The sequence below is a fragment of the Miniopterus natalensis genome, chromosome 4 (genome assembly GCF_054644295.1).
Source record: "Miniopterus natalensis isolate mMinNat1 chromosome 4, mMinNat1.hap1, whole genome shotgun sequence".
NCBI classification, from domain to species: domain Eukaryota; kingdom Metazoa; phylum Chordata; class Mammalia; order Chiroptera; family Miniopteridae; genus Miniopterus; species Miniopterus natalensis.
Genome location: NC_142084.1, coordinates 3,578,471 through 3,594,885, shown reverse-complemented (window position 1 = coordinate 3,594,885; position 16,415 = coordinate 3,578,471). Strand labels below are relative to the sequence as shown.

The window sequence follows — 16,415 nt, the reverse complement described above, 5'->3', positions numbered from 1 at the left end:
GCGGTTCCCGCACCGCTCCCACCGGGTGCGGACGCCCTCGGCCGCGCAGACCTTTGTCCCCCGACTCTGCCCTTCCCCGGGGCGCGCAGGACCCCGCGGGGCGCCGGGGCTTTCCTTCCTAACCGGGCTCCTCTCGGGCGCGCACCGCAGAAACACCAGGAGCGTGCCTTCGATTCCGCGTTAACGCCCGTTTGCTCCCCCCCCCCCCCCACAGGATGTTCGTCAAATCCGAAGCCCTGGAGCTGAAGGAGGCGGACATGCTGGTGCTGCTCGGCTCGGCCTCTCCGGCGGCGCGGACCCCGCCGCGGCCCAGCGCGGAAGGCGGCCCCCGGGACAGGGGCGCGCCGGGCGGGGCGCACCGGCCGCGCGGGGCCCGCCCGGGGACACGGCCGCTGGGCCCGGGGCACCAGTGCCGGCGGCGTCCCTCCAGGGCGCGGGCCGCTTCCCGCGGCGCTCAGACCGCCGAGACCGCGCAGCGCCTCCGGAAGACTCGCCGGCTGAAGGCCAACAACCGCGAGCGCAACCGCATGCACAACCTGAACGCGGCGCTGGACGCGCTGCGCGAGGTGCTGCCCACCTTCCCCGAGGACGCCAAGCTCACCAAGATCGAGACCCTGCGCTTCGCCCACAACTACATCTGGGCGCTCACCGAGACCCTGCGCCTGGCCGACCAGTGCGGCGAGGGCCTGCCCAGCCCGCTGCACCCCAAGGCCGCGCGGCTGAGCCCGGGCGGCGCCCTGGGCAGCGTGGGGGACAGCCTGTCACCCGCGTCTACGTGGAGTGGCACCGACAGCCCCGCGCCGCCCTCCTCCGCGCGGTCCACCTCGACCTCCCCCTACAGCTGCGCCTTTTCCCCCGCCAGCCCCGCGGGGTCGGACCGGGACTGCTGGCTGCGCGCCCCGCCCGACAAGCGCGGCTGCGCGCCCCGCCGCCCCGTGGTCCGGGAGTGCGCCTAGGCCGCGTGTCCTCCCGCGTCCCCGCCGTCCCGCCGTCCCTGCCGCGCTCCAGGCCTCGCTCCCGGTGCCGACGCCGCGGGAATCGCCGCGCCCTGAACACGGCTCGCGTCCGGGCCTCCGCGCGGTCAGCCGGCCCCCGGGAGGACGGCCTTTATTCAGACGGGCGCTGGATTAGGGAAGCTGAGATGGAGCCGATTGTCCAAAGGAGGGTCAAGTGTGCGGAGTGCTTTTTAGGGCTAAAAAGACGCCGGGAAGAGGTGGCGGTGGCGGGTGTGTCCCCACGCCCACCCCGCCCCCTGCTCCGAGGACTCCGCCGTCCCGGCCTCCTGGGGACGCAGTGCGTCCCTCCGTCCCGTCACCTCGGTTTCTGCATAGAGATGTTAATGTCGAGCAGAAAGAAACGCGTCTCAGCATCTGAATGACTTTACTGGTAATAATATTACCCGCAGACTCGCATGCCCGGCATCTGCTGCATTCCCAGTGCCGCCCGCGGGCTGTGGGAATTTCACCCGTCGAACCAAACTTCCCTCCCTGACGCGCACTTTGTTCCGTCTCCCGAGGCCGCACCGTGCCTGCTGTCCCGCCCGCTTTCCTTTTTCTCCCCCATTTGCCATCTGTCTCTTATGATTTATAAGCGAAAAGTTGTTTTGTTAGAGGGCCAGGTTAGAAGTCATTGTGTAATTTGTAGGCTTTGTGCTGACTGAATGCCAGCGTGGAAATCTAGGCTGAACGCCATGAAAGGAAAAACGTGGAGGAGGGGGAGGGGTGCTTCATGCATTATTTATCTTGACCTTTGAGGGGAGAGGGAATTCCCCGTTCCTTCCAGAGCCTGACAATAAATCCACACGCTGAGAACCTGAGCGGCTCCGAGTCACACACGTGCTCCCTTCTATTTATTATAAAGAAAATTTTCATGGGAAAAGTATGTATTTTTTGTATACTCTACAGAGTTTATTCTAGTATGTATTTACCTCTTGAAAACAACAAGAAAATTGTTGTGATTAAACTATAAATAAAATATCTAATTTTCATAGTATTTTCCTGTAGTATTATAACTTTTTCTTGCTTGTGTGGTTTTTAGAAGAATAAGTTGCATTTTTCTGAAAAATTTTCTGTATCAAATTGAGTGGAGTCCTTGTGTCTTTCACCATTGTTTGTGTGTAGAATTACATTAACCATACGGTCTGAGGAATCCCCAGAAGCTGTTATATTTGAAACACTAACACTGAGGGGAGGACGTAACTCTCAGCACAAAGAAAACTGGGTTTTTAAGAAATCAATTTTTGAGCAAACAAAACTAGTAAAAAGGGGGGAATTTAAATAATTAAGTCATGATAAATCATAATTATTCAGAAACCTTGAATTTAAAAACTAGTGAAGGTGAGGTTCTCAGTGGAGTACGTAGAAATTTGCACCCCCGGCCCCCAGCTTCAGTTACCCTCTGCAAGTACCCGGCCTCCCAGTGCTGCAAGTTGCTGACTTGTTACAAACTGGTCAGTGTGGCCATGGTCACAAGCTTGTTGGTTTGAAAGCAAATTCCCAGAGGAAAGAAATTATTCAGAGTGAGCGGAAAGAACAGTTCAGCTTTCCAGTCACCTTTGTTAAAATAATTACATAGTCAAAATTTCTTCAAAGAGAAAGCAACAGTGGTTTCCTAATCTCCTGGATACATAACTCTAAACCTTGCACCTCAGTCTCCAAAGCAGAGATAAGTGACCAAGCAAAGGCTGACCACCTTCTAGGTTTCAGCCCCTGGAGGGAGGGTGTCCACCACAACACAAGCTGAAATGCATCACGTTTGCAGAGAAAGTCGGCTGTTGAAGCCCCCCTGCCCCGTAAACTTCCCATCTGCTCCTGGTTTGGGCTACACCCTGCGCTCTGCACAAAGCGACGGCGATTTTTCCTGATGTCTCAGTGAAACTCCTTTCCATCCATATGCAAGTCATTGCGTTTAATATCTTCTATAAGTCATGTTTATCAAAGGAAGAACTGACCCATGGCTGGTTTGGTTTTCATAGCTGGACCTAGGAGAGGCTGTTGGAAAATCTCTCCTAATTTAAAGCTGTGTCAGTCTCAACCAGTCTCATTACCCGACAGGAGGGGAACCCGTCTTTCTCTAGCTCACATTTGCTACTAGTATTGAAAAGCCCAAACTAGCCAGCAAAGCGACTGTGGCCTGAGGGCTTTAACATCACAGTTCTAACGCTAAACAATGTTCTAGCGACGGCGCCCTAGGGTGCGTGAGCCTTTTGGAAACTTGAGGAAGAAACAGTTCGCGGCACAGGCCCGTGCCCCCCCTCCCCCCCCCCCCCCCCGGTGCAGTTACTCCTCCCAGGGAACAGGTGAGGCTACGGGTTTAGGTGGAGAGGCCGGGGTGCGGGGTGCGGGGTGGCCCAGTGGCCTCACCGCGGGGCCGAATCCCGCAGCCGCCTCCGAGCCTCTCCTGGACCAGAGCCGCGTCCAGCGGAGCTTGCGGGGAGGTCCCCAAATTCACCCGCAGCGTGTCACGCGTGCGGCCGTGCGCTGACCCCGACTCGCCGTCGCCATCTGGAGCAGGCCCCGGGACCCTGACTCGGTGCCGCCGTCCTCAGGGCGTCCCTGCCCTTGGGCGTCTAAGAGCGCGTTCGGCCCCCGGGCGCGCGTCCTGCCCCCACCGGTGACAGCTGTGAGCGCGAGGGAAGGGCCGGCGCCCCTCGTGCCAGGGAAGGAGACTGGCCGAGGCCCGACAGCTTTGCCCCGGAGCGGGACCGGCAGCGCGCGCGGCCCGGGCGGTGGCAGCGTCGTCGCCCGACCGTGTCCCCCCGCCCCCGGCGGCGATGAGCCCGTGGGCCCCGCCCCGGCCCCGCTCCCGGCCGCTCGTGGACACGCTTCCTGCGCGGCCCCGAGGCACCTGCGGCGACGGGCGGGTCCTGCTCAGCCCGCGCCCGGCGCGCTTATTCGTGCCGAGGGTCCGGCCCTTGGTCAGGCCTGTTTCTCCCTCAGCAGGTTTCACGAAAACCCACCCGAGGGCCACCAAGGCGGGGAGAGAGCAGCGAGGCCCCGCCCGGAGTTTGCCCCGTCGCCCCGCCGCGCACCCCTCGGGGGCTCCGGGCCGCGTCGCCTCCCCGCCCCCAGCCCACCCTAATGAAGTGAGTCCCGCGCGGGCCCCGGGAGGGCGGGAGGCCGCGAGCGCCGGGCCCGCGGGGGCGCCGCAGGGTGTCCGCCCGCCCGAGCCTGCGGCCCCCGGGGGCTCCTGGTGCGACCCGCAGCCCCCTCGCTTCAGCGTAAAAGGGGGTGTTTGCGCAACCCCGGGGGGCGCCGGGGCGCCGCCTCCTCTCCCTAAGGCCGCTTCAATGATTAAGCGTGAGGAATGTCCCCAGAAGGGGCGGGGGCCGGGAGCGCCGAGCCCGCCCGAGCGCCGGGGCGTGCGCGTCGGGGCTGCGCGGCCCGGGCCGCCCTCCTGCTCCCTTCCCGGCGGGCTCGTCCCACCCGACGGGGTTGCCCTTCGCCGGCGCCGAGGTGAGCAACTGCGCCCACCCGGGAGCCCCGGTGGTTTCGGAGGGTCCCCCGCGGGACGGGACACAGGGCGGCATGGGGCGGCGCGCGGCGGGGCGGCGGTTGTCCGGGTGCAGGGGCGCGGGGGGGGGGCGCGGGAGGGGGCGCGGGGGGGGGCGCGGGGGGGGCGCGGGGAGGGGCGCGGGGGGGGGCGCGGGGGGGGCGCGGGGGGGGGCGGGGGGGCGCGGGGAGGGCGCGCGGGGGGGGCGCGGGGGGGCGCGGGGGGGGGCGCGGGGGGGCCACGCGAGCGCCAAGGGGACTGGCCGACCGGGCCTTCGGCGGGACGCGCTCAGGGCCCGACAGGCGCCGCCCCGCGAGGCGGGGACCGCGCGGGCTCCTCTCCCGGCCTCGCGCTCACCGTCCGAGGCTGCGGCTGGGGCACCCGCGTCCTTGCTCCGGGCGTCTCCCAAAAGTCTGTTCCCGAAGAGCCGGGACGTGGCGTCCGGACCGCCCCGCGCGAGCGCGCTGCCCGCCCTGGCTGGATCCTGCCGCGCGGTGGGCGCTGCGGGCGCGGGGACTCCGGGGACCGACGGGAAGGTTTCGGTCCCAAGGCCGGGCGCCCAGGGCCGCGTGCGTCTGCCCTGCGGCCGGCGCTGCGCTCGCCGCTCCCTGCCCCGCGGGCCCCTCCAGGACGGGCTCACCTGGGGGCGCCTGGAGACCTTAAGCAGCGGAGGCAAGGACCGAGGCCTTTCACGTGTTTCATCTGACGAAAAACAGCTGAGGGAAAGCGCTCAGGTCCACGTAGGATGGAGACAGGAACCTTCCAAATAAGCAGCGACCCAGAGCCGGTTCCCATGGCAGCAGGTCGCAATAAAGCCTAATTCCTGTGACAAAGGGGTCATCTTCCTTTTCAGATGTGCTTGGGTCGCTCTGCACCTTGTGTTTCCCAACAGGCTTCTGTCGGGCGTGGGCAGCCGGTGGGTCTGGGCACTTTCTTGCCTCCCAGGTAGAAGAGGGCAGAGGGGAGCCAGGCCAGCGCGGGGCCACCGGCCAGCCCCGAAAGCCGTCATCGCTTCTTGCGGGACACAAATCCTGCTGTTCATTGAAACAGTTTTAAAATGAGGGCTCCTGAGAGAACTTTAATTTGATTTTGTATTTTTTCAATCTTTTCTACTGAACCCACGTGCAAACCAATACAAGAAGATTGATCCATCGCAAGGATATGACTGTTTTCTTGCCTTAGTTTCCAGATATTTCTGGAAAAGAAATCTGATGAGGTAAACCTTAAACAGGCCTGTGAAATCATGTGGAGGGAAATCTAACCATGAACTTCAGACAAGTATTAACCCATTAATACTTCTCTCATATCACTGTGTCCAGAACGGTCACGCATGTTTTTTGAATCAAAGTTATCTAGACCAAAATATTTTTCTTGACTCTCACAATTCCATGGTGGCAGCTTAGAGGCAGACAAGAAAGAAAACATGGCTTTGCTGGCAGGGCAGTGAGTCCTGGGCTCAGCCTGCATTTCTCTTGGGTCACAGGAGGAGGGCTCATTTCCACAGCCACCGGGCCTGTCCCTCCCGGTGCTCGCGGTCTCTGCCGTGGACACTCCTGCCCTCGCTGGTAGGCCCGCAGGTCTGTCTTAGTCTGGGAGGTACCAGAAAAAGTGGAGTGAGAAATGAGTTTTACTTCTCTGTGAGCAGATAATTTTAAAAGGGTTTCAGTTCTGCTTGAGTGGAGGTGTTTGGGAATCTTAGCCGATTCTGCTCTCCTACTGTGGGGAGGGCTTTCTAGACTTCCTAGGGTTTTTTCAGAGCACAGTGGTTCTGAATTGCAGAAGCTTCATCTGAGCTGCTGAAGGCGCTGGCCAGGGGTGCCCAGCTCGCTGCCAGGCCACTCTGCGTCTCTGGGACGCTCAGCCTTCCGCCGCAGCTCCTGTAAGGTGGTGGTGGTGACGACAGGCTGTGAAGCAGGCGGCAGCCGCCCCGCGGGACAGCTCCTGGTCCTCGCCCTCTTGTGCTGTACTTCTGTGTGTTCCCCCCACAAAGGAGACTGATGTTCAGTTTTCTTCAGTAGCTCTTTCCTACCCCAGCAAAATAAGGGAAGTTACAAGATGTTTGGCAAGGAGCATTCATAAACATTAGGCCTTGCAACTCTTTTGTATTCATGGCACACTTCTGAATTTTAGCAGCTTTGTCAGCATGTTATAAGGGATTAGGAGTCTCTGGGAAAAATCAAACAAGGTGGCTATGGTCCCACCACACGGGATCCTCACTGTGTCTCCCAGAGTCTATAACGTTGGCAGCTATGGGCAGCTGTCCTTTGGCCTGGAGTCACTGTGTGAGTAGAACATGTTTTGTCCTGACAGTGCCCTGCCCCCCAAGGCGATAGTCATGCCTGTTCCAGGAGCCGTGCTTTCACCGTTACTATCTGCACACTTCCCTGCAACTCTTACTCAGAGCCTGCCACTGAATTTCATCGCACCTGCCTGTTGTGGAGACATCTCCAGTCTCCCCCAGTATCTGAGGCTCTCCGCACTGGGCATGCGCAGGCCTCACAGCCAGAGCATCGCCGCTGCCTGGGCTTCTGAGTGGCCTGTGAGGAGCAGTGGTCCTGGGAGACGCCCAGCTCACCCCGCATGGGTGCTGCCCAAGGGAGAAAAAACTTGAGTCAAAAGCCATTATGATAAGATGATCGTCAGTGCATAAGATCATGCTCAAATTAACGTAGATATGTATTTATCTGAGGACTGTGCAACTTATTTGTAGCAGAAAAAGTCTTATAACTGATCAAAATTTAGTGCATCACCTCTGAAAAGCTTGAAGACCCTGTTGTAAGAGGCATTAAAAAAAATTTTTTTTTGCTCTGCAATAAAACTTTAATGCCTTGAAGTCTATACCCATCCTAAAGGTGATTTGTAAAAAATCATGGTAATTATTTTGAAGTTTACATTCATTAGTATTAAGTATATTCACATGGTTGTGTGACCAACTCCAGAAGTTTTTGTCTCGCAAAACTGGAACCCGGCCTGTCAGACAACCACCTCTCCCCGCACCGGCTCGGCCGCCGTGTGCTGGCTCCTGTGAATTTCACTACCTCACACACCTCATGTAATAACAGGCACTTTATTTTTAAAGCGGGCACTGTCCCTATCCCCATTTTTCTCTATGTCAACAATAGATGGAAAAACCAAACCTTTAGTTGCCTTCTAGAACTGTCTTTAGAAGTGGAAGCTGGGGGCTCGAGGCAGCAGCCAGCTGTCCCTCCCCAGGCTGACATTAACCTGACGTCTGCGCCCTGCTGGGCACTTGAATCCAGTCTCACTTCCCATTCACCACTGAGCTAAAGCTCATCGTTTTAGGAGGGGAAGAAAAGCAAACTTTAAAAAAGATTTTAAAAACGTTTAAAAAGCATTTAAAGCTGCTTTCAGACAGGACGACCATTTCTGTTATTCAGAGACTCTGCTCCCTCCTCTCCCTCAGCGGTGAGGTGTCTCTGATCTGGGCATCGCCCCTCTATATACACATCACACAAGTAATTTAAAATTGCCCTTCTTGGGGGGAAACAGATTAAGTCTCAGCTCCCCATGAATAGCTCTGCTCTCTCCTTTTTAATAAAGAAGAGTTAGACTGGACTGGTGCCGATGGCATATTTACCTTCATGAGCTGAAAAAAAAAGAAAAGAAAAAAAGTTAATTACTGCTCGGAGCAAGTTAGCCTGGCTGTCCTGAGCTGTCTTTTATTACTTGCCCCCTTCATTAATTTCCCTCCCTGGGTTTGCTTCTAATAGCTGCCTGGTCGTGCAGGCAGCTCAAAGCCGCATCTGTGCCATTGAGCAGAAAAGCAGGAGCCTGGCCAAGGGGGTGGGGACGGGTGCGGGAGACGCTGTTTACAAATCAACCCCTATTAACATGAGTCTGGTTCGTGAGGGGCTCCGGCAGCCTGCGTGGCCCTTTGGAGTTTACTCACTCCTGGGAACCAGGATCTCCCGACATCGGTCAGAAGGGTACCTTTTCTGGAAGGCTGGGGACTGCCGCTCTGACACTAACCTTCATGAAATGTTACAGAAGTACTGGCCTCTCAGCGAGGAGGTTTGATTTTCCCCGTGGAAGGCAGAGACTTTAAGGAGCCAAATTAGAAAGTGACCTTTTCCTTTATAAACATTTAGCTGTTTTTAGTTATTTAGTTAGTGGCAGTGTATTGAGTACACATGTGACTTTTCACTCGCTGCAGCTGTGACGTAGCTGCCTCATTTTCCTGACACTTGTCACCGTCTTGTTGGCTTTGCTCCCATCGGATCCCTTTCAGAAGCTCGGCTCCAGCTGTGCTCCGCTACCAGCATCTGCAACAGGGCCTCCCACACGGGAGGAGCCCCGCGTGCAGTGGTCGACTCAGTGCGGTGAATGAGGAAACTTACAGACAAAGGACAGTTGGTTCTAAACTCCTATTTATGTGCTTACTGTGAAGGCTCCTCTCAATGGCCCGTTTGTTTAAATGCTACCCCTCCCCCAACTTTGTCATCAATGGGTGTGGTCACCAAGGGTCATTAGCTCATCCTTTCAGGCTGCACCTAGGATTTTCCAAAGCTGAGAAAAGCAAACTTCGGTAATACTGTGAGGTAGGGTTAGGGTTTGGGGCATAACATACACAAGCACAGTCGCTTGAATGGATTAAGAAGCAAGAGTAACGCCTTTTCCCAGCGTTGTAGTAGACTTGAGCGTCAGTTCACATTGCTCTTTCACGATAAACAGGACAGTAAAATTTGAGTGCTCGGAGTATTGCGTGACTGGGCTTGGGAATCAGTCAGCTTGGGTTCAAACCCCTCCTCTAATATTTATAAGCCGAGTGATCTCAGTACCTTAATTTTGGCCCTAGTTTTCTATTTCTAAATAGAGTTAAGTGAACTAATACATGCAGTGTGCTTGGTACATAGTAAGTCCTGATAAATGGCTGCTAGTTATTATTTTCTTGAAATAGGTGAGTACCAAGTACACAAGATATTTTAAGTATAAAAATTTTACAAGCCTGCTCGGCCGGGCGTGACTCAGCAGTTGAGCGTCAACCTAGGATCCAGGAGATCAGGGTTTGATTCCCAGTCAGGGCACATGCCCGGGTTGTGGGCTTGATCAATGACTCTCTCATCATTGATGTTTCTCTCTCTCTCTCCCTCTCCTTTCCTCTCTCTGAAGTCAATAAAGATATATTTAAAAAAAAAAAAAATTTACAAGCCTTAAAATTTTAGGTATTTTAAAAATAAATATGACATGAGTTCTATTGAAATATCAAAGAAAAACCCAGATTAGTAGAAATCATAATCATTGTAACTACCATTAACTTTCTAGTGGCATTATTTATACTTAATAACTATAGTTAATGTAAGTCTTTAGGGAGGTGAAATAAAACACTTTATCCTTTGATAATAGTGTATTATAGAGCAAGAGAGGAGCATCTGTGGTGTGGTTTTGAAGAGATGATTTCAAAAACCAGAAAGCATATGCCCTTTGAACCAGAAATTCCATTTTTAGGAGGTTATTCTACAGACTCTCTCTCACTCTCTGTCTTTACACTCATACGGATGTTTGTTATAGTGTTGCTTATAAATTAAAGTGTTTGGAAATCAATCATAATGTCCGTCCGTGAAATGAGGCACGTCACAGTCAGGTGGTGGATACTGTACAGTGGAAGAGAAGGAGCCTTGGCAAGTGGGCTGACCCGGTAGGGTGAGCCCACCTCCTCTCCACCGCTGAGTCCGCTGATGAAACCCTGGCTGTCCCACGGTCCCCAAACTTAGCTGATCATCAGAATCACTTGTGTTCTATTTTATAGATTCCCAACCCCTTCCCCAGAATTACAGGATGAGAGTGTTTGAAGCTAGAGCCTAGAATCTGTATTTTTAAAAACTGAAATGGTCCTGATGCAGCTGGCTTGGTGCCAGTCCTGGGGTGGGCACGGGGGACCCATGGTGTAAGACGTGAGGACAGTGTGGAGGATCCTCTGTCTCCAGGTGGCTTTGGTTAAAATACACGGATATAATTTGGGAGGGCTGTATTAGCTACAGTAATGCTCCCCACTTACGTTATTTCCTGGAAAGTTTACCTTGGGCAAAATTGGGAAGAGGTAAATTGCCCACAGTGTTTTAATAAATAAAAATACAAAGTTGTGGGACATTATGTATGTAATCACTCAATTTTAATAAAAGTGTCAACATAATCGTTTTGCGGGGTTGGGTCTTTGCCTCGGCATTGATGGCTGCTGGCTGACCAGGCTGCTGGCCGCTGAAGGCTGGGCAGCTGTTTCTTAACTACGACAACAGCGGAGTTGGCTGCACTGACTGACCTGTCCTTTCACAAAGCCCCCTGCTGCCGGGGATGCTGTTTGATGGCAGTTTACTCAGAGTTTCTTTCAGAATTGGAGGCGGCCCTCTCAAGCCCTGAGCTGCTCCATCAACTAAGCTGACATAATACCCTAGATCCCTTGATGTCATTTCAACAGTCTTCACAGCATCTTCACCAGGAGTGGATTCCCTCTCAAGAAACCACTTGCTTGGCTCGTCCATAAGCAGCAGCCCCTGGTCCATGAGCGGCAGCCCCTGGTCCATGAGCGGCAGCCCCTGGCCCATGAGCGGCAGCCCCTGGCCCATGAGCGGCAGCCCCTGGCCCATGAGCGGCAGCCCCTGGCCCATGAGCGGCAGCCCCTGGCCCATGAGCGGCAGCCCCTGGCCCATGAGCGGCAGCCCCTGGCCCATGAGCGGCAGCCCCTGGCCCATGAGCGGCAGCCCCTGGCCCATGAGCGGCAGCCCCTGGCCCATGAGCGGCAGCCCCTGGCCCATGAGCGGCAGCCCCTGGTCCATGAGCGGCAGCCCCTGGTCCAGAAGCAGCAGCTCCTCACCTATTATAGGTTTGGCCATGAGCTTGCAGCAACTCAGCCGCATCTTCAGGCTCCACTTCTTCTCCAGTTCTCCTGCTGTTTCCACCACATCTGCAGTTACTTCCTCCACTGAGGCCTTGAATCCCCCCCTCCAAGTCAGCCGTGAGGGCTGGAATCGCCTTCTCCAAACTCCGGCTAAGTTGGTAGGTTGACCTTGTCCCATGCATCATGAATGTTCTAAGTCGCATCTAGAATGGCGGGTCCTTCCAAAGGTTTTCACTTACTTTGCCCAGACCCATCAGAGGAATCACCACCTAAGGCAGCTGTAGCCCTACAAAATGTATTTACTAAATAATAAGACTTGCAAGTCAAAATTACTCCATAATCCATGGGCTGCAGAATGGGCGTTGCGTTCACGGGCATGGAAACAGCACCCATCTCATTGCCCGTCTCCGCCCGAGCCCTGGGTGCCAGGCGCGCTGTCGGGGAGCAGTGGCATTTTGAAAGGAACCCTTTTCTCTGAGCGGCAGATCTCAGCAGTGGGCATGAAATGTTCAGTAACCGTGTTGTCGATGGAGGTGGCCGGATCCAGGCTTTGCTGTTCCGTTCACAGAGCACAGGCGGAGGGGATTTAGCATAAATTCGTAGGGCCCTGGGATTTCCAGATGGTCACTGAGCACTGGCTTCAACTTAGCCACCAGCTCATTAGCCCCTGACGGGACAGCCAGTCTGTCCTCTGAGGCTCTGAGGCAGGCACTGACTCCGCTCTGGCCATGAGGGTCCCCGACGGCACCTTCCTCCAGCACGAGGCTGCTCAGTCTCCGCGGAAACCTGTTTCGGCCACACTGAGAGCAGCCCCGTCATTAATCACCTCAGCTGACCTTCTGGCTGATGCCCGCGGCTCCTACCTCAGCACCTCGGCAAATAACAAACAAAAAACCTGTCCACCCGGGAGCTGACCCGTTCTCCACACTCCGCACCTCCTCAGCACCTCCACGCCTTTACGCTGCGGACTCGGCTTCTCCCCCAGACCCTCCCCAGTCACCCTCCGCCAGCTTCAGGCTTTTCTTCTGCAGCTTCCTCACCTGTCTTTCTAATTCTTTTAGGGTGTTACCTCCCATTAGCCTTCTTTTAACCCTTGGGTGGTGGTAATAAAGAATTATTCTGAGATTAAGAAAAAAGAAACAGGACACGAGGGCAGCATTTGGTGACAGGAAGTTTAGGCGCCTGTTTTACTTATGTGTTGTGCCTGAAATTTCAGTAACATGGATCTGCTCTGGCAGAAGGAGGAGCCACACTCTTTAATCCACGAAACTTGAAAAACACCCTTTTTAGTGCATTTAAAAACACCTGGTTTCTGAGCCAAGATCAATAATAGGCCTTCTTTATCTCTTTTTTAAAATAGTCTGTGCTTTATCTGAAGCACATTATGTGTAGGTTAGCAACATGTATCGATCATTTTAAAAATGAGATTGCGAACACATTTTGGCCACAGAGGCGTCGAGCACCCTCGGGATGGTGCCTCGTCACTGAAGGCCCCGAAGATGGTGTCGCCTTCTCCAGACTTCTCAGGTTTGCAGACCATGAAACAACCAGGAAACCCAACATCAGTACAACACTAGGAAGCATTATTTTTTACCAGTTTTAATTTGTGTACCCCAAATTGTTTAATTTCTTAATTAAATAAGCAGTAAAATAAAAATCACAGAAAACAAGAGGTGACTGGATATCCCTAAACAATGAAGCATGAAAGCATTTTTACTTTTTTCTCCAGACAAAAAAAACCCAAAACAAATAACAAACAAACAAAAAACCTGCTCGGGAGGAGCTAATCCATTCTCCACACGCATTATCATTGAGATGAGTCTTTTGAAAAACAAAGCTGTGGGCAGAGCTTTCTCCAGTGTCTCAGAGCCTTTTCTTACATGATTCTACAAATAAAGAGGACCCTCTGGATCTAATTAAGAGATTTTTCACCTGCCATCATTCACTCACTCGGTTCACAGACATTTATGAGCACGTGCGGTGTGGAAGGCACCGTGTTCAACACTGTGCTACACCACGAGTTACGCACAGTGGGCGATCAGAAACCTGCTCTCTCAGGTAACCTTGTGATTTTTAATGATTTAATTCTTTCATTCAACAAGGCCCTGCTAACAACCAGGTGCTGGCTGGCCCTGGGCTCTCCTCTCCGCGCTCACACCCTAGCGGGGAGGCAGGTACATAAACAAGGGCCTGCTGTGCAGCTGAGGTCCCACCACAAAGGTCTGTGACAGTGTGATGAAGCCTCTGTGGATGAGCGTGTGCATGTGTGGACGTATGTGTGCATAGCATGTACATGCATGTGTGTGCACGTGCATGAGTGTGCGAGTGTGTATGTTACTAGCGGAAAGGTCAAAGGGGGTGACACTTGGGCTGAGTCCTGAGGAGAGCGAGAGCTCCCAGGAGGGGCGGGAGGGTTCTCCAGGCAGAGGAAGGAGGCTCAGGAGGCGCCACCGCGGGACTGCGGTCAGGGGAGGCTGCGGGGTGTGGGCCACCTGGACGCGAGGCTGGAGGGACAGACAATGAGAGGGCCCTGTCTTAGTGTTACTTGGGTTGAACCCTGTGAACTTGCCAATATTAGACTATTTTGACTTAAAAAATAGCAAATTGATATTGTTTAAGTATTCAAGGTGACACCATAAGAGTAGTGTCAGTAAACAATCACGTGAGCAGAATCTGCGACGTTGTTGCTGTGACTGTCCGCGTTCCCACTCCCCACCCTGGTCGGGAATCACTCCTCCCGCGACCAAGGCTGCTCCCTGGGACGGGGACGCGCCAGCTTACGTGCAGGTCAGTAGTCTTGGCCACCAAAAGGAGTGCGAGTGAGAGCGGGAGACAAATCCTGCGGGATCACCTTGGGGAAAGAAGTTGTCCTTCGCTGACCCACGTGCCAGCCACGCGCCGCGTCCTCTGCTGGGCCGCTGAGCCTGTCGGCACCCCGGGTATGTGCTGTTACTCCCTTTGGCACCTGGGGGGCCAGGCTCTGGGCACCAGGTGCCACTCTTCTGTTATGCTCAGGGGCATCCCTGTGATTTTCCAGAGGCCTGACCAGGGTGATGGCAGCTAGAGCCAGAAGGGACGTGACCGCCAGCTGATGGTTAGAGGTCATTGCCTAGAGGAGGCGAGACCAGAAGCCGGGTGCAGCCCCACAAGTCACTTCAGGGTCAGACATCCTTGCTTTGCTTTTTTTTTTGCTTTTCAATTTTAACTTTTTTGGCCTTAAGGAGGTGGGGGGGGGTGTATTCAGGAAGCAGGTTGGCGGTGACACAGGAGACAGCGAGCAGGGCACCCCTCCTTCTCTGCCTCCGGGCAGCCCGCCAGCCGCTCTCTAATCCACGCTGGGTTTACAGCCACACGAGCAGAGCACATGCTTAGAAGAGCCCTTCCCATCAGCAGCTACATAAAACTGTGTGCACATCCCATGGCGAAGACATTTTCTTTTATTTGTTCCCCTAAAATGTGCATAGAAAGCGATATGAACCAAGAAGCCACAGCAGGTGGGTAAGTGAGGCACTGCGGCACCGCGGGCGTCGGTGCAGCCGAGGCGCCGCTGTTCCGGGGACCTTGCATCTCGACGCCACCAGCACACACGGTGATCCCGGTGGGCCGTGCCTGGGAGGCCCAAGCCGTCCACGACACAGGGTCATCTATTGTCTAAGTGGCTGATTCAGGAAACCAGCTTTCGGCCATGCCTGTCTGTCTGTCTTGCTCTCCTCCCTCCCCCCCCCTCTTCCTTCCAACTTTATTCAACAATCAGAGGTTGGCTCTCACCCCCGTTCCCTGTTTGTAGGTTTTGAAAGAGGCGGCAGGTGTGCAGCCAGCCAGGCACAGAGCCTGTTGGTGACTCTTCACCCGCATTGTGTTTTCTGGACAAGGTGGGACATTCCTGACAGCCTTGGCCCAGACGGCGCTGCTGAGCCTGTGCACACCTGGCGGCCTGTCTCCTTCGTGGCTGGTTCTGGGTCTCTCCGGGTGCCTGAGGGGTGCATGTGTGAATGTCGATGGTGTATCTCAGGTCACTTCGCTGAGGGCAGAACCACACTTCCTCTCACTACCCTTCTCTGTGGGGCCAGGTGGGAAAGGCCGGTGTGTCTTTTCATTTGTTCCTTCTGTCCCACATACTGATGGGAGGGTCAGTTCTACTTAAAGTTGTGGACAGTGACCTTTACAACTGAGAAGCAGCCATTCACAGTCTGGATTTCTTTTTCTATTGTATCTTCTAGTGTCAAAAACCCAGGCCCTACATTTGTGCCTCTAATGCATGGAAACATTTCTCCTGTATGAAAGGTCCCTGTAGATGACTCCTACTGCAGGAGCAACCACTCTGATTTGCATTGACTTTCAATGATATTTCCTGCAAGGGCCTAAATGCAGTTTCCCTTATCTAAGAATATGAAAGTTTGTAGACATTAGTTTACTTTGCAGTTGGTCAGATATGACTGACCTTGGTCTGACACACTTTCATAGTGCTCTCCCATTGAGGAAACCAGGAGTAACTGAAAATACACTGTGGGACTTCCTGGATATGTAATTTCCATTTTAAAAATACCAAATTGAAACATGCTTAGATGTTAAGTGTATTAGATAAAATTACATAGAGAATCAACATTACAAATTAAAATTGAGTTCCATAAGAATTCAAAATCAAACACAGCAATAAAATACATATAGCTACTTAAACATTTAAGCTTATCCATTAAAAAGGAGTTTAAAAGTTATGTTTCCTATCACTGTTGTTAAGAAATTATCACAAACTTGTTGGCTTAAACAACACAAATGTGATTTCTTACACTTCTGGAGTCCAGAAGTCCTAAAGCAGTCTCTCTGGGTGAATGGCAAAGCTCTTCCTCGGGAGAGCTCTGAGGGGAGAGCCTCCTGTCTTTTCTGGCTCTGAGCACTGCATCGCTTATGTTCTCTGGCTTGCCCAGTCCTCCGTCTTCAGAGCCAGTGGTGTTACAGCTTCAAGTCTCTCCCTGAGTCTGTTTTCCCATCTACCCGTCTCTCTAATCAGCTGCCCCCCTCTGATGAGCATCCCTGTGATTACATCAGTACTACTATATAATCCAGAATGGAT

The 16,415-nt window shown here is 54.1% G+C and overlaps 1 protein-coding gene across 1 annotated transcript; it reads left to right on the top strand.

Annotated features, from left to right (window-relative positions):
• The first annotated feature begins 215 nt into the window (after window positions 1–215).
• Window positions 216–956, top strand: NEUROG2 (neurogenin 2). Its single transcript, XM_087815899.1, has one exon. It carries the CDS (start codon window positions 216–218, stop codon window positions 954–956), a length of 741 nt encoding a protein of 246 aa, XP_087672025.1.
• The last annotated feature ends 15,459 nt before the right edge of the window (window positions 957–16,415 follow it).